The 21,879-nt window shown below is 41.8% G+C and overlaps 1 protein-coding gene across 1 annotated transcript; it reads right to left on the bottom strand.

Moving 5' to 3' along the window:
- Positions 1–465: 465 nt before the first annotated feature.
- LOC117447320 (N-alpha-acetyltransferase 15, NatA auxiliary subunit-like) lies at positions 466–21,430 on the bottom strand. Its single transcript, XM_034084058.2, has 20 exons — positions 21,230–21,430; positions 18,128–18,212; positions 17,927–18,031; positions 15,764–15,921; positions 14,227–14,361; positions 13,652–13,805; positions 10,497–10,616; positions 10,291–10,386; positions 6,560–6,666; positions 6,291–6,363; positions 5,268–5,437; positions 5,028–5,180; positions 4,440–4,568; positions 4,055–4,268; positions 3,758–3,951; positions 3,508–3,616; positions 3,316–3,414; positions 3,059–3,202; positions 2,627–2,724; positions 466–2,195 (listed from the first exon to the last, which is right to left on the bottom strand). Exons 1-20 carry the CDS (start codon positions 21,281–21,283, stop codon positions 1,998–2,000), a joined length of 2,595 nt encoding a protein of 864 aa, XP_033939949.1. The 5' UTR covers positions 21,284–21,430; the 3' UTR covers positions 466–1,997.
- Positions 21,431–21,879: the final 449 nt, after the last annotated feature.

Genomic DNA, 21,879 nt, shown 5'->3' with positions numbered 1-21,879 from the left:
CTCTACTGGTGGAACTACCTCAGTCATATTTGTGTCTTTCCAAGTCAAGTATCAAGGGAAACATGGATGCAATTGTATAGGGCTGCATTGAAAAAAATATATGAAAATGAGTAGTGTGATTTTTTGTAAACAATTTGCAGCAAAAAAATATTTAAAGGTCCCCAATTATACTGTTTTTCATCAATATATTATAGGTCTTGGATATATACAAACATGTATCTGAAGTGTTTGGCTCAAAATACCAAACAGATCATGCATTGTAGCATCCCATAAACCCATCTGTTTCAAAAGTGCTGATTCTGTGTCTGTTACTTTAGATGAAAATAAGGAGCCACTCATAAAGTGGCCAAAAAATGATCAGCTCATTTACAGGTTTTTATATAAATGGATCAGGACAAAAAGTGAGTGAATCCCTTTTCCCTCTACACAGAGGGGACACATATTTATGTACACAATACATGAAAGTGGATTTTGCACAATAGGTGACCTTTAATTAAAACTGTAAATACAGATAAAAACAGTCAATTGTTTTTTTCTTTCGTTTGGTTTTAATACAAAAATCCAGAGATATCATACATCACCATCTCAGATTTCATCTTTCACATTAGAACCCAAATTAGAGGAAAAAGGGGAAGAAAAGAGATTATTGGGGATAAAAAATAAAAAGTATAACACATTTCAGATGCTCTTACGTTTACTTTCCTTGTAACCTGTTCACTTCTGTCACCTTGGGAAACGGGCCTGGATGCTGAACTCTGACCTCTTGGAGCAATTTTAACTAGCAGAGTTCCCGCCCTAAGTGATGGAATCCCTGTGCATGCAGATAAAACCATTTCTAACAGTGACAACAGCAACACCACAAGTGACTGCCAGGAGGCTCAGTGGAATCACTTCAACCAGATCTACAAATGATTATCATCAATAATACGTTTATTTGATCCATTATGGACAGGAAGGTGTCTACGGTATTGCTTAGATCTATCCAACTCTCAGAACTTGTTAGAATGTTAGAACAGCAGTGTATTTGAAAAGGATCACAATCATATGTGCTACGATGTGCTCCATATGAACAGAAAGGGAACAATTTCCGAAGTTTAACCAGGAGCGGAAGCACAGTCTGACCAAAAAAACCAGAACAAAAACATGTGCGGTGACGTTCTTTGTGCCGGGCCTCCGCAGAGATCAGGCTTCCTCACTCACTCCATTGCACTGCCACTTGTAGATCGGCGGTTACTGGAGCGTTACAGCAGATTGGCGTGTGGTCGCTGGATGTCCTCGGTGTGTACTTCTGTTCCTCAGTAACTCTTCCTGCTCAGCTTCCTACAGATCTGTCAGAGATCAGATCCACTCAGCTCAGTCTCCTGTCCCCCAGTGACAGCTGTGTCCTTTTTAAATTTAAATAACCTTTTTAAAATAAGGGGAACCGTTATTGATCATCGAGGAAATCCGGCAGTCCATGTCAGTCCATCGCGGTTTCTCCAGACAGTTGGCCAATAACTAAAGTTTATTTTCCTACTCAGCTTGGTTGTCAGCTTTATTTAAAAATAGAAAAAAAGAAGTAAAATGGCCATTCTGTTATCTTTCTCTTCCCCCCCTCTTTCCCACAAATATACACAACCGCACACATGCTCTCAACACACAACCGCACACATGCTCTCAACACACACAACCGCACACATGCTCTCAACACACACAACCACACACACACACACACACACACACACACACACACACACACACACACACACACACACACACACACACACACACACACACACACACACACACACACACACACACACACACACACACAGTCCTGATTTTCACCAAGTGGGAGAGCCAGGCCATGCCAGACCCAATTTAAGCGGAGCCAAAATAATGTAACACCCATTTTCGCTTCCTGTGACTGGCTCTTAACAAAATGGCTGCCAGGCGTACCACAAGGCTCAGTGCTCGGCCCAATTCCTTTTGTCATCCGCTGTTGATCTGTAGCATGCTCACATCTCGTTGGCTAGCTCTTCCGTCTCCGTGGAGACATCCCCGTTGGCGATCTTTGTGTTCTCCTCATACCCGGGAGGTGTGAAAGCTAACGTGTAGGGGTAAAGCTTGTGACACTCTGCACGGTACGACTCGGCATGCTCCTTACAGTCGCCCAGCAGGCCGCCTCGGAGACAATCCAGGACCTCTGTGCAGATCTGAAGAGGGGAGCAAAGAGAGGAAGAATTATAAAAAAAAACAGCAGTTCCATACATTTAGAGATTTTTGTTTTTTAAAAGTATTTTTAAAGGCATAGTTCAGATTCTTTTTAAAAAGGGGTAGTTTTTATCTAAATGTATTTTGTGCCATTACGTTTCCATGCTTGAATATTTAACAAAAAAGGGCTATATTTGTCCTCGTGCTGCAGCACATGATAAGTGAACCGCTTAGAGATGCGTAGGAAATGTAATTTAATTACAACAGTCATATTTATTAAACATTCTCTGTGTTCATTCACATTATTGTTATGATAATTTAATATCAGTCTTAAACACACACCTTCCAAAAAAATTGTTTACAAATAATTCAATTATGCAGCTTTTTAGGCCTTTTCCTTTGTATTATTACTGACATTAGCATTGATGCGTACCTGTATGGTTCTGTTGTTGAGCGACTCATCTAGTGCAGTGGCCAGCTCTGTTGCCTTTGTTTCCGTCGATGACTCCAGATACACCATCATCTTAGCAGCTGCAGGAGGGAGGAGTTTGTTAAAAAGGTAGATCAAACCCTCAAAAGTTAAATGACGTGGTTCCAGACAGAAAAAAACTTGCAAATGTATACCCATTAAACAAGTGTTTTTTTTTTCTTGTAAATGTACCACCTGGCCATTCTGTGTTTCTTTATTGGAATAAGACAGGCCTCTGTAATTTTTGGAAATGTTTAACTACAGTGGCTCTTATATGGGTTCATATATTGAGTATTTAATGGGAACCCGACCTTTTATAACAGATGTACGTGTGTGTGTGTGTGTGTGTGTGTGTGTGTGTGTGTGTGTGTGTGTGTGTGTGTGTGTGAGTCCTACCAGCCAGTCGGTGTGGTATGGAGTTGGAGTGCTTGGTGAGGTAAGCCTGGTTGAAGCTCGTTGCGTTGCTGTCTCCAAACAGCCGGGTGATCTCCTGCTTCAGAACCGTCCTGACCGTCTCCGGCAGCTCCGTGCTGTCAAACACTGAAGGAATGGAGGAGGGGGAGAGATGTGAGCAGTGGTGTGAAGAATGTAGAAACAAACTGTGTAGTAGATAAGACTGAAACCCTATGTAACAAAGTGGAACCCTCTCGTACCTCCTTTAAAGAAGCGTACTAGACACTGGTGTAACCATGGGTGGTCTGGGTCAATAGCCAACGCCCTCTTCACGGATTGGAGCATCAGCAGGTATTTTTCTGGGGGAAAAAAGACCAAATGCAAGGTAAGATGTGAGCTTCAACATGGTAAGAACTAAAGAAAAGTCAGTGAATTTAAATGCTCTTGCCAACCTTTCCTGAAGTAGATCTCGAAGGCCATTAGGTGCGTGTCGATTTTGTCCTTGACCAGGTGTTTGAGAGGCATCAGGAACTTGACAGCTTCCTCCAGTGGATTTTCTACCTATAAACAGGAAGTGACAGCAAGGGAACACAAATCAAATCACTGATTGCTTGCTATTCTATGTGTAGCTATGTGTGCAGCATCAAAGACAAATTGCCTTGTCACTGACTCTTTAGGATTTTTCATGTTGTTCTTTCTAACCTTGACCAGCTTGTCAGGTATTAGCTCCTCCTTAGGCCCGCCGATCTCCTCATCATCATCCTCCTTCTTCTTCTTCTGGTTCTTAAGCTGCTTCTCCTTTTCAGCAATCTTCTTCTCCTCCTCTAGCTGGGCCTTTTTCTGGGCTCTCCGCTGCTTGTTCCTCAGCTTCTTCAGTTCTTTGTCCGAGAGGTTAGCTAGAGAAGAGAACGGGGCGTTAACGTATGGATAAAAGCATTTTCTCTTTTCGTTTGGCCCAGGAAAGTTTTAAAATGTAAATAAAATCAGTGTGGGACTTACCGGTGTCGGCCTGCAACTCCTTGCTGTCGTCAGTGAGCGGATTGTCGTGCAGGCTCAGGTAGATCTGGATGGCGCTGGTGGCAGCCTTGTAGTAGAAGGGATGCATTCGCAGCACGTCCTCCAGCTTCAGTAGATCCACGTAGGAGCGTAGCGTCATCTTCCGCATGCAGTAGGTGTGGAAATCAAACTGGTCGTCCGTGATCTCCACAAAATGCTGATAAGAGATGGGAGAAAAAAGGAGGAAGATGTAAAAAAAAAAAAATGGAAGAAAAGGAAAACAAGGATTTGACCTGTTCATGACATTTAATTTGGGTAGCCAAGGAGTTTTGTGCAAACGTTGCTAGGACAAATACACCAAGTACACTCCATGATAATAAGGGCTCACCCTTTCAATCTCGTGGCACTTCTTGAGGGCATCCCCAAACTTGTTCATGGACTTGTAAGCGAGTGCACACTCTGTCTGGAACCACATGCACTGCATCTCGTTCAGGTTCTCCACTGCTGACGCTCCCTCCTGAACAAAGAAGCAAAAAACACATGCATGAGCAAAGTCAATTACAAAACAGGGGGATGCTCTATTGTCATGTGAGGTCAACTGCTGCAAACGGATTTGGAAAGTCAGTATGTGTCACTGTGAACCTAATACTCCCTGGGATGTTAGGTTTGGCCATGTCAGCAGGATTTCTGAAAAACTACTGCAACAACTTTAGTGACATTTGTTGTAAGGCTGTAGCATGGGAAAAGAGAGAACTCTTAACATTTTGAAACAGATGCAATTCATGGATACATTAAATATTGTGCAGTTCCATTAAATTTGTGGGACTGGGCATTTCATTTTATTCTACATTCATGCTTTGGAAAAATTAGTTTTCAAAGTAAATTCATAGGAAATGTTTTATGTTGTACGTGTGTTTAAACAATTTTTTCTGATATTTTCAGAACCATATCTCAGCTCAGTTTGTGCTTTTCTCACCCTAGTGAACTTGGAGCACATTTCCTCGGCCTCTTTCACCATGCCGGCCTTCAGCATGTACTTGGCACACTTGGAGTTGATGAATCTGTCGGCGGTGTCCAGAGCCTGGGCCTCGTCCATCCACTGAGCAGCTTCTTTGATGTTGCCAGCATGCTGTGGGAGGATAAAGGTCAATACGGCAGTCATGACACTAACACAGCTACTCGGTAAACACTTGGAGTAATGTGTGCCGTGCGTTACCTTGTAAATCTTGGCTTTGATGAGGAAGAGCTCGATGAGCGTGGGAGTGCTGTCGATGGCGGCGTTGATGTAATCTAGAGCCAGAGTCTGTTGGTCAATCATGTCGTAATGCTGAGCCAGGAAGTACTGTACCCAGAGCAACGTGGTCGGAGGTTCCTCTTTACCGTCATCTGCCACAGTACAGGAGAGATTGCGTAAGTTCACGTCTACGATTACTAAGAAAAAAAACTACAGTTAACCTTGTAAGTTATGAATGCAAATGAGTAAACTTGGTTGTAATAGAATTTTATAGAAGTCAACCCCATTTTTGTTGCATTTTTTCTGCAACATTCCTTTAATGGATTTAAGTTCTGAAATGTCCTCTTGTAATTATTTATTTCACATTATAAGCGGTAGAATGTACCATTCAATGCTATGGATTCATAATAACTACCTATGCAGGAAGGATTCACAAGTACATTTGCAACATGCAATTCAAATAGTTAGATATCAGCCTCACCATTTACTGTTTGATCAAAAAGAAAACTTCTGAAAAAATATATTGATATTGAATCCTTGTTGATGTTATTCAGTTGAGAGAAAGCTTGTTCTTGGCATCTCAAATTAGGAGTGCTATGGATGTTGTTCTGGCTGATTTAGATGTGATTATCCGTGCCTGTGTCAGAAGATGGGGCACCCCTGCACATGGAGGCATTGCTGGCTCAGCTCTGCAAGCATGGCTTTATACTCTTTGGTGAGTCATTTTTTGATTCAATTTCCTGAACGACATTGACATTGCTTGGACATTAACATACAAGGAGGCAATTCATTCAGGAGACCAATCATAACAGAGCCAGCCAGCTAACCAATCAGAGCAGACTGGGCTCTGGTTTCAGACAGAGGGTGAAAAGAGGTGCTGCAGCACAGGCAGTATGAGAACAATAGAGACCTTTTTGAACATTAAAGCACGTAAGTAAAACATGAATAACAGAAAAAGCACAACATTAACATAATTCATCCTCTTCATCCTGATTTATTCCTCACCGTTCTGGTTGAACATTCGACAGCTCTTTAATGTGGTTTCATATCCGACCACCAACTCCTCTATTATTGCCACCTGTAAAGAGAAAGTGGAGTACATTAGATCACCTGCAGAAACCTTGGGAATAACTTAAATCTAGCACACTAGAATATTTCCTTCAGATTGACCTCGCTTGCTTCAGTGCATTATGTAAGCTGGTTTTGAGGTGAGGATAAAAGTGTCATTGTGATTTAGATCAGTTATCCGACATGTCTTGCAGCAGTGCCGTCACCTTTTCTTTGTTGATGTACAGCGACTTCAGGGTGGTGAAGACGGGCGGGCAGCCCTTACTGAAGTTCAGCCGCAGATACCTGTCCAGACACTCTCTGAACTTCTCGCCTGCAGAAAAAAATTAAACGAGATGGAGAAGATCAGAAAACTGCACTTTGCAACACACACACTTAAAGTGGAATAAAAACTGGGAACACAAACAGAGTGGTGCAGTGATGACGTTATGTGGTGGGCCAACCCGGACGTTACCATCTCAAAAGGCTCCCTTGACTAAAAGAGGGATTTCTCAAATTTTGGAGCAATGAAGAAAATAAGATATTTGGCAAACACATGTTTATTATACCAACATGTTTTGTTCAGCAGGATAATATAAATGTATTAACACTACTTATGATTTTTAAAGCATAACATTTAATGGGCAGAAGTAAAAAGCTAACAGTTAAAAAAAACGACATCATGGTTGCGAATCACCACTGTTAAGCTAAAGGCAACTGACGTTTAGTAGTCTAATTTATTTAGTATCTTACGTTTTTATGACACATAGGAACTTCGGACATTCAATGTGGTGTGATAACTGATGTATTATATGTCGTAGGACAAAACCTGATGTTTTAACCACAAACCTTATTTTAGTAATCTAACCACAAACAATAAAAAAAGCCGACTTTTGCCCTTTTCACATCAATGCGGTTCCAGGGCCGGTTCGGAGCTAGAGCCTGACAGTGTGAGAAAAAGTTTTTACAGAGTACTTGTCCATGGACAAGTGAGTTTGGCAATTTATTGTCCGAATACATTTTTCACTTGTCCAGAATGGACAAAAATGTGGGGCCACTGGAATCTTCTTCTTCGCCATCGTATTTTACATTTTCCCACGGTTTTTACGACACCGCTAACGTAAGTGAGCGGTAAGCTTTTAATGCATCACACATAGGGTTGGGTATCGTTTGGATTTTAACGATTCCGGTTCTGCTTTTCGATTCCGGTTATTTTTGTTTCTCGATTCCGGTTATTTTTGTTTCTCGATTCCGGTTCTTTGAGAGGGTAAAAATAAGTCCCATGACAAACTGGGAGAAAAATATATTTATGAAAACATTAAGTAAAATCTGTATTCCTATTTACAAATCACTTCATACTGTTTAATTTCTTTCGGTTATTGAATACAATTATATAAAAATAATCTCTGCATTGTTTAGTTAGTTCTAAGTGGTGCAGTTTGAGAATGTACAGTTGGCCCAGTCTCCTCTGATGTTACACTGCAACCTGCCTGTGAGACAGAGTCCAACCACACATGTCCAACACATAGGACATATAATAATAACAATAATAATAATGACACATTAGATGTATAGCCTAGAGGCCTAGCGCTTTTCTACAACTCAAAGACGCTTGCACGATTACACATGTCCTGCAATCAGGGCCGCTATTATTAATAGAAGTTGTTTATTTGCATTAATTATATTTTAATCTTTTTGAGAATAGTATTTGGCAGGAAATGCAGACGTATTCACCTGTAAACGCATACTGAACGACATACATGCACAACCATTTACCTCACTGCATAAAAAAGTGTTGATAATAATAATAAACAGGAATTATATTTATATTATTATATTAGCCTACTTTGTTTCGAAGAAAAAAAAAAAGTTAACTCCTGTCGGTTGGGGGGGGCCTCATCTCACAATGTCACTTGGGGCCCCAAGTTGGCCAGGGGCGGCCCTGCCTGCAATACACATGCTGCAGCTGCTCACTGTTTGTAAAAGTAAATAAATAGTATTTTCATTTCAATAATGTACTTTCTATACCCTGCTTCATAAACAATACTGACATCCCTGTGCTCCTCCGAGTCTGGGGGTCCGGGAATGTGAGGACAGGGCGAGGACACAGACAGGGAGGCTACTTCATAAAGGAAATGGCGGGCAATATTAACAACATAGGAGTTAAAACGCTTAATAACCTTCATTATGTGTTAGAGAAAGAACATAAGAAAGTTTGACAAAGATTAGGCTGTTAAACGGGCAGAAAGAGTGTGTGTAGAAAGAGAGAGAAAGACGCTGAGCTGCACCGCGCAGCGATCAGCTGATACGGAGCATAGAGAGAGAGAGCTGCGGTCCGCGGGGCTCGGCCTCGCCTCCTGTCCTCACAACTCTTATTAATCCCGGTACCGGACAATTGTTATTTGTTCCCACCCCGCTCCGCCCCGCCCCCGTCTAACTGTACAGAAAGCGGCGAGATGCATTTCCTTAGGAATCGACAAGCAGAACCGAAACTAACATTTCTAAACGAACAATGGCGGGCACGTACAATTTGCGAATGAGTTCTGCCTTTTGTAAACTGAATGTATCAATAATTTGTCAATAAATCAGGCCGAAAAGCGTCACTTGTCCGCCGGACAAGTCAATTGAAAGATCTACTTGTCCGATATTGTAAATAACACGTCCCGGACGGTGGGACGTGTACTTTTTCGCACACTGCCTGATAAGCACCGTTTTTTCCTGTTCACACCGCAGCGGAACCGCCTCTTTTCCCCGTAAACCGGTTCTTACTTATCACGAAAAAATTGTCGGTCTAGAAGCAAGAACCGTATACGCCACACTTACGTCGCAGGGGGGCGAGATTAACCTGAGCTAACAGTTTATGACGAGTACGGCAAATAAAAGTTGTAACAAGCAGTAGCGCTGAGCAAAGTGACTAGAACGCAACCACATACTTATACAAAAAACACACTTTATAAAGTCAGGCAACACTAACCAGGCTTTGTGTGATTCTGTTTATTTGTACCTTACTTTGACCATCCGTTCACTGTTATTGTTCATTGTGGAGAGAGGCAGACGTTTTGTTTTGTCTTATAGCAGCTATCGGATGGAATCAATACATGGGCTGCACAGGTTGTCATGTCCGACTATCACAAGTAGAATCATAATGAAAAATACGCCGGTAAAATGTGCCTGTAGAAAACGGCTTATGCCACGATAGGATAGCAACAAATAGTCAAGATAGTCAGTTTAGCTTCGGTTGCTATGCTAACATCATTTTATACCAGAGAAACCTTCATAACAGCGTTGTGATGCCAAACAACGTCAATTCAGACTGACAAACATTCACTTAAGGGGAATTGGGGATATTTATCAGATGCTTGTGTGACAGTCAGACAGTGAATACTTTACAGCGGCCGCTGCCGTGTGAGCTAACCCGGAGCTAACGGGAGAATAAACTCCGGTGGTCGGCAAATGCCACTAAAACACATGAATAAACAATGAACCACGGCACTCTGGAGAAAAGTATAAGGTTAAAGAAGTAGTTATTTAATTTAATCTGGCTTCGTGTGATTAAAAGCAACGCGATCATCGACCCAACGCAGTCCCCTCATTGTTGTTGTGAGCGCTGTTGGAGAGAAAATCAGCGACGTAAATGGTGACGTCATGACGCAGCCGCGGCAGCACCAGTCGGGCTCTGGGCGGTGTGAACAAAACGGGGGCTGAAAATAAAAACCGGTTCCGAAACAGAAGAGCGCAAGCACGGAGCTAGAACGGGAACCGCGTTGGTGTGAAAGGGGCATTAGAGACAAGGTAACTGGGAGTTCTAAAATGCTAACTCCGTTTTTAGAACTCATTCCTGCATCACGAATACAATCAAACAACGATAGCTGTAGTGAGCTGTTAGCTAATTTTTTTATTGCTTGGACATGGATGACTGAAGTCACTGTTGAAGTTGATAGGAGATTATTGGCCTTACCCAACAGGAAGTTGAGGGGGAGCCGACGAGGAACCAGTCCTTTGGGGAACTTCTCCCAGGCGTCTTCATAGATTTTTTGTCTCTCTTCTATACTGCCTGGAGTTAAGCAAAAATGTAATGTTGACAATTGTAGCTTTTACAATGAATGTGGACATTTTAATATTCGTCAATATCGTGTTTCAAACAGAAAGCATAAAGTGTCCTACCTGGCTTCAGGGCACCTTCCAAGCCGCGGTAATAGGCCCAGTTCTCGGGATTCCTCTCCTGCAGACGGCGGTAGACTTGTGTCGCGTCATCGAGACGCTCCAACTTCAACAGGATCTCTCCTATAGAAACATGACAGAAGGGTGTTAAAGTACATAAAAAAGAGTCACAATATGTAGGATTTCCACTGACAACTCAACGTTAAAGCTGGAGAAATGTATGAAGTATAAATTGGAATCTTGGAGAGAAAAAAAAATGCCATCTTCGTATCACTTCTCACAGGCAGCAGATAAAACGTGTTGCCTGTTCTGTTGAGCATTAAGATATCTCATAACATGAACAAACTCAGTCTGAGTAACTGAGTATTTTGCAAGGTTATCTCATGAAATTGCCCATCATGTTTCATATTCTTTGCCAGAACAAAGGGCAGAGATTGCTGAAGGACTCAATGTCATGTGCATATCGACTATTGTATTATAACATTATTAGTGCGAATGCTGTGCATAGTTCTTCAAATCTTTATATCTTCTTATTTCAACCAATATTTTGCCGTCCGATAACTTCAGCCTACTTTCAGCTACAGAAACCATTCAAATATCAAAAATATTCAGCCTTTTCAGCACATGATGGGAAACTTTCTCAAAATATTTTATACTTTTTGAAATATTCAGCTTTTTAAACTCTTTTTTTAACATGTAACTCAATGGGAGGAACCTTGAAGTCCGTGTTTCGCTGCTAAGTTCAGCAACACGCTTACTTGGTTTTTGTAGCTAAAAGCAGCTACAGAGACCATTCAACTAATAACATATTCAGCTTTTTCAGCTAAATTCAGCAACAAATATTAAAAATGAGGAATAACAGGATTTTAGCAGTCAGAACAACTAAAGCAGCAGGTAATAATAACAGAAACGCCAAAGAGTCACATCTAATAGACATATAAAAGCATTTATTTTAATTGTGTAGCAGTCAGTTTATAATTTTGGCAGCACAGTTCAGCATTTTGAAAATGTATTGTCATGCCTCTGTGCAAGGCTTAGTCTTTCTATCTTTATAGCCACTGGTGTAAAGTAACTAAGTTCATAAACTCAACAAGTACTATACGTGGGTACAATTTTGAGATAATTGTACTTTATTTAAGTATTTCAATGTTTTGCTACTTTGTTCTTCTACTCCTCTACAGTTCAGAGGTACATGGTGTACCTTTCCTCCACTACATGTATTTAATACCTTTAGTTACTTCACAGATCTGGATGAATGATGTGAAATATAATCAAGTGTTAAATTCACAAGCTACCCTGCAGTATACAAAGTCATTCAAACTAGCTGCACCTTTACCAGCTTTGAGAACACTTTAATGATCAATCATTATAAAACATATCATATATATTATTCTGAAATGGACCAATCTGCACAATGACTACTATTACTGTCGCTACTTTTACTATATTTTGATGATAATACTTTTCTACTTTTACTTGAGGAACATTTTGAATGCAGGACTTTTACTGTGATAGAGTATTCCTACACTCTGGTACTTCTACTTTTACTCAAGTACAAGATCTGAGTACTTCTACTTTTACTCAAGCACAATATCTATACTTATACCACCTCTGTTTATAGCCTATGAAAAAAACGAAGGCTAAAGCTAACGTTAGCAGATAGTGACAATGTATGCTAGCTAGCTAGCTCGCTCGCTCGCTCAACGATTCCTTAAATAATATTGCGAAAAAAACACTTTTCAGTTCACATCACGCTCTGCCGCTCTGCTCTGAACACCTGAACGGCCCGTTCTAACAGCTGTTCACCAGCGGTGCAGTCTGTGCCACAGTGACTCCGCACAGTTAACGAACGCACCGTAGATAATGTAGCTGACCCTCATCCCGGAGCAGCAGAGTTCAGCCGGCCCGACAGGCAAGAAGACTAGAGCACACAGCTCGCGCTTCATATATTAAAAAATAACACCATGCGCGTCATGAAGGCACATAACAGCTCGCGACCGCAGATTATTTCGGCGATTAGATCAAATGTAAATTATATTTGACGCAACTTTAGTTACATTTCCATGACTTTTCCAGTAAAAAAAATATTGTTTCCCATAACTTTTCCAGGGCCTGGAATTTGCATTTTGAATTTCCATGACTTTTTCAGGTTTTCAATGACCGTACGAACCCTGTTACTTGGATTACACTTTTATCCACCGCAACCAAAATACACTTCAATACTGTGGACATGCCATTCAGAGCAATTAGGGGTTGACCAAGGACACTTCTACATGTAGACTGCAGGGGTTGGGATCAGCCACTGACCCTGCGATTGGTAGATCAGCACTTTGAACCCCTGAGCCATGGCCGCCTCAGTAGGTGTACAACATGCACCCATGAAGTGCACCGGACGCTGGTGCTAAAACTTCTGTGTCAGTCAATGACTTACATAGGGAAAGAGACGTCTGTATATCAGCAAATACTTTTTTTGAAGTAAATTAGATACCCAGTACCAACACTTTTAAAGCCTTTATTAAACCATTACGGCCCGTCCAAACAGCGGCTTGCGTTGTCGCTTGCCGGCAGGTATGTCTGAAGCTAGACCAACGACCAATCACCTGAATCTCTCGCCCCGGACACACAAGCAGCGGTTTGATTGGCTAGAGCTTGTACTGGCATACGATTCGATTGGCTGACGCTTCCGTCGAAGCTTCAAAAGTTGAATATTGCTCAACTTTTGCAGCGAGCACTGCGAGAAAAGCTACGCTTTGCTCCCACAATGCAGTTTGGCGAAGCGTGAGGTCACCCCATTCAAAGTGAATGGGCAGAAGCGTTGAAGCTTCAACACGCGCCGCTGTGTGGACGGGCCGTTGGGGTCTTAAGGTTGTAAAATGCGCTAATAGTCAAATCCAAAGTTGTTTCCCTCTCCATTTACCCAACTGAGCGGTGGGAGTGCGCATGCTCTATGAGCCCAGATACGATTACTTTTGCCCCTCGAGAGGCAGGCCATTTTGGCTTTACGCACCACTGAGCAACTTTCATAGGAATGGCGTCCCGGATCCAACCGCCAACCTTCTTTGTTGGACAGCTTCTCTACCCCACTAGTAAACACGCGTTTACCCTGATATGCTCGTGTTTTAACAAGAGACTTCCCAGGTGAGACCTCAGTGACCCACCTCGTGTCTCCTCCACAGCCAGTTTGTCACAGATCTGCTTCTCGTAGTTGTTCAGATGCTCCAGGGCCTCCTTGTAGAGGCCTGCCTCCCTCAGCACCTGGTTCTGGTACAGCAGCAGCTCGCTGTACTCGTAGTCCACTTTGTCTGGAGACGTCTGGACAAACAAATGGGCATGAAATCAATATAATAAACGGTTGCCTAGTCACGCCAACCTGTTGTGTAATATATATATATATATATATATATGGCACAAAGACAGGAAGCAGAATGGTCTTATCAGGAGCAAGCCAGAGAATGGGAGCTTTATTGTAGTAATATATTTAAAACCTTTGGGAAAAAAGAATGCCAGGCTTAAAAGCACATATTAAAGTCTTTGATCAATAATCAAGTTTGATAGATGTGATGACAAAATGACAAGACAACCACAGTTTTTTTATAGACACAAAGGCTTCAGAGGTTCACCAGTGGGGCATTTACTGACGTATTTAATGCTGTTGATCAAAAACGAGAAATCTCCTAAGCCAACTCATCTCTGGGTTTAAGACACATTCTTGCACCACTCCATTGGGTCTAACCTGTTGTGTTTTCCGGAACTCCTCAATGATCTTTGCGGCCATCTCGTAGTCTTCCAGGAGGTGATAGGCGATGGCGTAGCCGATCCAAGAGGCCCGCTGTGCTGGACGCAGCTGCAGCAGCTGGTACCGCGTCTCCTAAAAAAGAAAGAAAGATATACAAATGCAGGTTTATCTTGCCATGCTTACCATCACAACTAATTGACAAAACAATGAACTCTGACCCCTGTTTGACAAATCTCATGAGTCCTAAAGAATTAGCACATTGATGTGTAGCTGGGGGGGGATTAGATAGTTACTACACCATGTTGTTTCTAGCTGGCTCAGGGAGAACCTAAAGAATAAACCTAATACATTTGGACTATTTGTAAACCAGTCTTTGATCTTCATACTTCTTACTAATAAGCATCTAAATCCCAGGCTGTGTCCCGCAAGAGCTGTTCTACATTGCGAAGCCTGGCTGTAACCTGCGACTGCCAACTGATATGCTCAGTCCTCCCCTAAAATCAGTGCCAAACTTGGTCCTGGATAAGGCAGAGCGACAGATGGGAGTGTGTATTCCACAGTTATTTTATTCTCTTATTACAAAGTAAAGTTGCCAAGTAACGGCCCGTCCACACACAGACATGAATAAAATCTTGATGTTGGGCGTGTCTGAAGCGTGGCGATTTTTTGCGAGCAACGCGACCAACAACCAATCACATGAATCTCCCGCCCCCGACATACAAAGCAATAGCAATGTTAAAACGAAGTAAACTGGATATAAAATCCCCAAACAGGCGAAAACCTACCAGTTTCACCCACTGTCTCTGCCACCTCCCTCCATGCCTGATTCCTCCGGTTTGTATCCCGGTAAATAGTTCTGGTCGTAAAGAACCGGGTGATTTGCTACCGTAATTTCTCGTTTGGAATATGAGGAAATTAACTGCGGTCTGGCTCTCCCAGCTCGCACGCGGTTTGATTGGCTAGCGCTTGTACTGGTGGGATTTGCATAAACGGGATTTGATTGGCTGATGCCAGCTTCGAAAGCATTGGGACCATCAAAAGTTGAACATTGCTCAACTTTTGATGCTCACGATGCTTGCAAAGCCATGCTCCGCTCCCCACAATGCAGTTCGGCGAAGATTCAAAATCTTCTACGTCACCCCATTCAAGTGAATGGGCGAAGCTTTGAAAGATTTTTTTCATGCCTGTGTGTGGACGGGCCGTAAGGGATAATGTGAAACGAGGCGGTCATTAACTATTTTTTTTTTTTTAAGCCACTTAAATTAGACTTTCACTAACTCTCATGTGCAAGTAAGCCATGCGTATTGGGTGTGTTGTATCCTGAGGGAAACAGGGAAGGAGCCTGGGAGCAGCAAAAGTGAAGTGCCAAGGCAAGTTTACACATGTTAAATACAAAAATGTAAAGCAATCTGAAAAGTCATTTTTGAGCCGGGTTCCCTATACATTTTGATGAGGTCACTAGAATGATGCTACGATCATGAGCATCACAGGATCAAATCCGAAAGCACCGCTCATGAACCCCCTGTCAGCTCACCCTGTAGCCCTCCAGGTCTCTCATCTGGATCTGCAGCAGGGACAGGTCTCGGAGGATCTGCAGGTTGTCCTTGTCCCACTTCAGAGCGTTGCGGTAACACTTGATGGCTTCGTCATACTTCTTGTCCGAGCGCTGCAGTAGACCGTAAACGTGCCAGCCTGGTGCACGAGGAGTTAAGGAATAATCTCCATTGATTCTGATGAAATCAAACTATTATTAAAAAGGTTATAAACAAGAGTTGTGATCACTAATGAAGCTCTCCTGGTTAGAGTGGACAATCAATTTGACTTAAACCTCTGTATATAATGTAATATGTTGCAGTGTCTGTATTGTAGCACAATGTGTAGATTATAACTTCAATTTCCTATGTTTATATACATAATTGTATTATATTCAGGGCTGCACATAACTTTTTTGCCCTGGTTCTCAAAGGAGCACCTGGAGATGTTGCTTGGTGCTCATCCTTAAAATGAAATAAACCGTAACTTTTGAGGGGGTCTTGACTTTATTTGCCAGACACGGCACTAAACACACATGCAGAGGTGAACACAAGACAACATTAGCACGACCAGTAATCCTACAAGCTGTCATCACTACCTCCTGACTGTTCTCCTCACTGTCTTCCTCTCTGTCAGACATGGTAGCTGATGATGTAGGCCTACTACTTTCTCTCTGGTTGAGTCTGCGATTAGCTGCTTGCATCCACAAGTCAACAGCTGGTTTTGGGTCGAAAGTCTCTGTTGTCATCTTAGACAAGTGGATGTAATCAAATAAGTATGTGAACACAACCAATAACCTACCATAGCTAATAACAAATTAATGTAACTTGTTTTATTTGTGTTGTTCATTCATATCTTATTTTACCTTAATATTTATTTATGCATTTTTTTTTTTTATCTCTCCAGTTTTAAAGGATATTTTTGGTTTACTGTCCTATAGTATACATTGGAATGATTTCAAACCTGTTTATCCCAATAATTATAAAGGAGAGCCTTGGAAATATGTGTTTACATAAATTGTGACCAAACTGTTTGAACTTAGACTAAAGTGAACTATCTAAACACTCAAGAGTCCTTTACCTCACTGAGCTGTAGTTATCAGCCTCTCAGTCTGACTGGAGAGGACTCTCCCTCCACATCATTGTAGAAACATCTTCTTCTTACATCCGTTAGAGCAGCTAGCACCAGATTCTAATAACAGCGCCGGTACCGGGCGGTGCGCCCTTCTCTCTCTCTCTCCCTCGCATTTTGGCTGTGAGCTGCGGGCGCCAGATAAGCCAACATCCCCCATTTTCATCACTTACAGCGCCCATCGTACAGGGCGAATGAAACGTGTAACCGGGGTGAAAAGGGTGTTACATTTACTTAATGAATGTTGTTACATCAAGGCTGAAAATTGCGCACCAGTTATGTGCAGCCCTGATTATATTTGATCCTTTACATGAACTACGTTTTTTTAACAGATTATTTTATTTTTCATTTTAAAATTGAGCAACTGTCACAAAACCCTATTTCCACCGGGATAAATCAACTATTCTTATTGTGTTATCAATCACTTCATAATGATTATTTGAAATAAAAGATATACATTTTCATAAGTGATATAATGCGAACAATTGCCCACATTTTTTTTTATCTAAATAGAGCTTGACCTAATCAAACATTTTTTATTATTATATGGTTGAATTCTTTAATCTATAAATAGGTCAGACAAATGTCCATCACACTGATTGATCAAAATCTCTGATTATATTACTGATGATTTTCTGTCTAGTCTCTGCTCTTTAAAACTTAGTATATCTTTATATCAAAGTAAAAACAACAAAATCCCAACATATTTACCACAGGTTCTTAAACTGAAGAGTGACTGGTGAGGTTAAAAACGACAGCAGTGTGTTTCCTGCTCAGAGAAGAGTGGACTATGGCATTAGGCGGCCCAGCACTATCTGCTGGAAGAATGAACAGATTTCCCTTCGGCCTGGGAGTCACAGGGAGAGACAGAAAGAGAGCAGCGAACAGAGGAAGTGCAGACTCAGAGCTCCACAATGTGTGGCATCTCAAGGTCCTTCATTTTACAAAAGACACACCAGCTCAAGGTCTTACCCACTTAACCTGGAGCATATCTACTTTAATAACACACAAATGATGACGTGGGTAAGGATACAGACGTGGCTCTTGAGGTCATTGCGCAGGCCTCTTCTCACCAGGTCGTAGGCCTCCTCCTTCTTCCCCAGACAGTTCAGGGTCAGTCCCTTCATTGCCAGGGTCTCTGCAGGGGGACAGTGAAACACCACACAGTGAGAAATATGGAACATAATATTGCCTGATTTTCATCCATCTATCCATTCAAACATCTGATGCTTACCTCCATGCTCTGCAAACTTGGGGTTGGACAGGATTTGTTTGCAGAACTTGAGCCCGTTTCTGTACTGCTTGTGTTCATAACATCGCTGTCAAAGGAAGGAGAAAAAAAGTCACAATAAGCCAAGAGATGTGGAGTGACATTTCAGAGAGAGACAGAAGTCATGTAATACTCAAAGAAACTAGCTCAGTAGCGGAAAAAAACGTTGAATCAGATTTTTTACTAAGACACCCACAGTATTACACCACTTTAAAGGAATTACCAGCTTTTTGCCCTAGAGTTATATTTAGTATGCAGTTTCACAATCAGTAGTATAGCACCTCTCTTTTTAAGCTGATCTCCGAGTATGTGTGAGAGCAATAGGAAGAGTAAAGTTGGCAGAGAGCATTTCGTTGTCCCACTGCCGACTTCACTAATGGGGAAAAAATGACGACATTACTGAACAAGGTCTGTTTTGAAATTGTGCGTTCATTCAGTCTGTCAGAGACTTTATGAGTCAGCATACCATAATAATCTAGTGAGGCTGTCCAACAACATCATCTCTGAACAGCGAATATGAATTGTTGCCATCTAATCGGAGATACAGGATCCCTCGTTTTAATAAAGTCAGACGGAAGCAGTCCTTTGTGCACCAGTCAACTCTAACAGTAAATACAGAGCTCAATCAAATGCACGTTAAAGGGTCTTTGAGCATGTTTCTCTCTGTGATTGTGATGTTGTGTTAAATGTTTGTTTTTCTTGTATTGTGTCCTAATATCTGTCCTTGTTAATGTTGCAAATGGAGCTGCTGTGGCGGAAGCCAAATGTCAACCATTAAAAGGTCCCATGTCATGGCCATTTCTACTGATCATAATTCCATTGTTGAGGTCTACTAGAATATATTCTGCAATTTTCCAATGTGTATTCACTCGGTCCTAAACGGCTTGTTGGAGCTTTGAGAAACACTGCTTTACATGCACAAAACCCTTTATAATCTACTACAGGAAAGGGAGAAAAAAAGCACAATAGGGCCTCTTTAAAAAATCCCTCCATTAGTGAGCTTGAAGAGAAATGAGGCGTGGCTGATCCCAACTCATTGCCCTTCAAATTCAAATGCAGCACAAAGGTTGAATTTCAGACTGATGAAATACACATTTTTACTGAGATTATTGGTGCAAGGGCCAACTTTAAAGTGTTGCCCCCCTACCACAACAGAACACAATGGAAACTCATCAAACTCCACTGCCATGCAGAAGTTGGAGACCTGCCAACTTCTAATAATGCATTTGGGCACTCTGTCTGGGAAAGCAAAAAATAAATGGGGTGTGGTCCACTTCTGACTACAGCGAAAGAGAAAACGGCTTAAAATCTCATACTATATTATCACATCCCCAGTGCAGAAAGCATAATATAACAGTACATTTATTCTGTGTTTTTCCTCATACATGTTACAATGTAACCAGACTAAATCTCTTTATGCCATTTTTAACTGCAAAGACTTGCACTTAAAAAAATTGTTTTGCGATCCACATACTTATCGTAGATCGCATAATACATGCAGAGTAACGCAAGACTGTGGCACCTGCAGTACCATACGTAACAAAAAAACTGTGACAAGTACAAATGAAAACAACTCAGAAATGAGAAGTGCAGGCTTTTCTTTCATTTTGATGAATGTTTCCTGCATTATTGTCCAGACAAAACAAATATTGCTTTAGTTGTCATATGCCAAGTGAATGAAAATACACAAATTCTGCACCACCTGGGTTACACGAGAAATTAACTATAATTTAAGTGTTAATTGGAAAAATGCACATTTCAGACTACACAACAGTGTGGTGCAACAACGGTTCAAGGACAATAAATGATACCTCTGCGGTATGCGTGAAAGAAAACAGACCAACCTTTCAAGATCAAGTGCAGGTTACAGGTCTGTTTGAATGAAAGAATGTCCTCTGCCAATGTGCTGATAACCAGCCACACACTGCTAGCAGATCCCCTGCCTTTCAAAACAATGAAGGCTATCTGAACTGGAAAGTGACTTTAAAGGGGTCGCTGCCACACTTTTTGGAAAGTATGTAGCTAGCTTTCGATGCAGAGATGCTTAACATCATACAGCAAAATACGCACGGTTTATTGAGTTCTTAGACAGCTCCCAAATTGTCATTTCCAAATTGCAATAAAGCTATGCTTACACCACACATGTTCAACGATTCCTTTGACCCACATCAAACTGTGTGCAGTACTTGAACACAAACATGATAGTGAGGGATGGATGTAGCTAGCTGCCAGAGCACAGCAGGCCTGAGGCACCTACAGATTTGCTGACAGTCACACCGGTCCTTCGTTTGCTTTCTTTCGTTTTCACACATGCTCTACTATTTTGACCCTAGTCAAGCTAGACCGGTTAGGGTAAAGTGTGCATCCAACGTCATCCTACGATGACAGATTAAGAGTGACAATCAGCCTAAAATACCTAAAGTCTGCTAAACCAAGATACCCAACACTAGTTGCTAGCGTTAGCCGATTAGCTAACGTCAAATGGCCAGCCGGTGTGCTGAGCTTGCATAGCTGGATAGCATGGCCCTCATACGACACATGTCAAACTTAAATATATATTCGGGTAAAACACCTGCTATGCAATAATATAACAACAAACGTTGAGCTAAACAGCTATAAGAGGTGGTTTGAAGAGTTAACTAAAGAGCCCACACGACCGTTAAACTGGCTAGCATGTTAGCATCGTGGAGGATAGCGTCAAATTATGGCTTGTTGTGTGTGACAAGCGGCGCGGCCTCCTGCAACTAACTAGCTTTCCGGCTATTTAAAGCCGTACCAATTTGCTTATTAGTGAGAATGCATTTTTTTTTAACTTCAACATGTCTGTCAAAATCACAACAAAGTCCAGAACAACCATTTTAGCTTCACGTTACGGAGACAGCGCATGTCAGGGCCGGGCTAGCTAGCTAGCCCATTCAATTATGCCATGTTGCTAACACACTGACGCTAGCGCTAGCAGCCGGGAGCTACACTGGCACACAGAGTGCCACCGATTTAGCTTTTGACCCGCCAGTGTTCTGCATTAACGACACATAACGTTATGCAACGCTTTAATAATCAACTCACCAAAATCCTCTTGAAGAGAGCGTTCTCTTTCGGCGGCAAAGTAACTGTCGGCATTGTTGAGATCAGTTTCTCCCTCGACCTCAGCACATGTAGCTAAAGTTAGCCCGGGTAGTCAAGAGGAGTAGAGCTGAGTGATGGCTCGCCTGCTCGCTTCAGCCGCTCGATTGCTCCGTCTCCTCTCACTTCCTCCTCACGTGATGACGGAAGCTCCGACACCTTTCAAAATGGCGGCGGGGGCCTTTTATGAGACGGACCCTGGCAGATTGGGATAACTAATGTCAAATATCCGCTTCAAACATGTTTTTCAGACATATAAAATACTCTGCGTACATTAAAAAGTTGTATTTGATGTGTTTTTTTACCCACTAAGTAAAAAAACTAGGCCTACCTGGTTAAAAATGAAAATAGAAGCATCCATCTAGCAATATGTAAACATTCAGAAACTTAAAATGTGCAAATGTTATGTATATTTAAACATGTCCGCAATAATGTCAACCTTTTAATATAGTAGGTTGTGATTGGCCCCAGTGCACTGCAAATATTGTTTTGCGCCCCATCGGAATCGCCCCAAACATAAGCGCACACTCATGCGCTCACACACGCACAGACATAGACTCTCTCTTGTCATTTCTCTTTTGAGCGCCGCTCTT

The sequence above is a fragment of the Pseudochaenichthys georgianus genome, chromosome 1 (assembly GCF_902827115.2).
Source record: "Pseudochaenichthys georgianus chromosome 1, fPseGeo1.2, whole genome shotgun sequence".
In the NCBI taxonomy this organism is placed as follows: domain Eukaryota; kingdom Metazoa; phylum Chordata; class Actinopteri; order Perciformes; family Channichthyidae; genus Pseudochaenichthys; species Pseudochaenichthys georgianus.
This window is presented reverse-complemented; position numbering and strand designations above follow the sequence as displayed.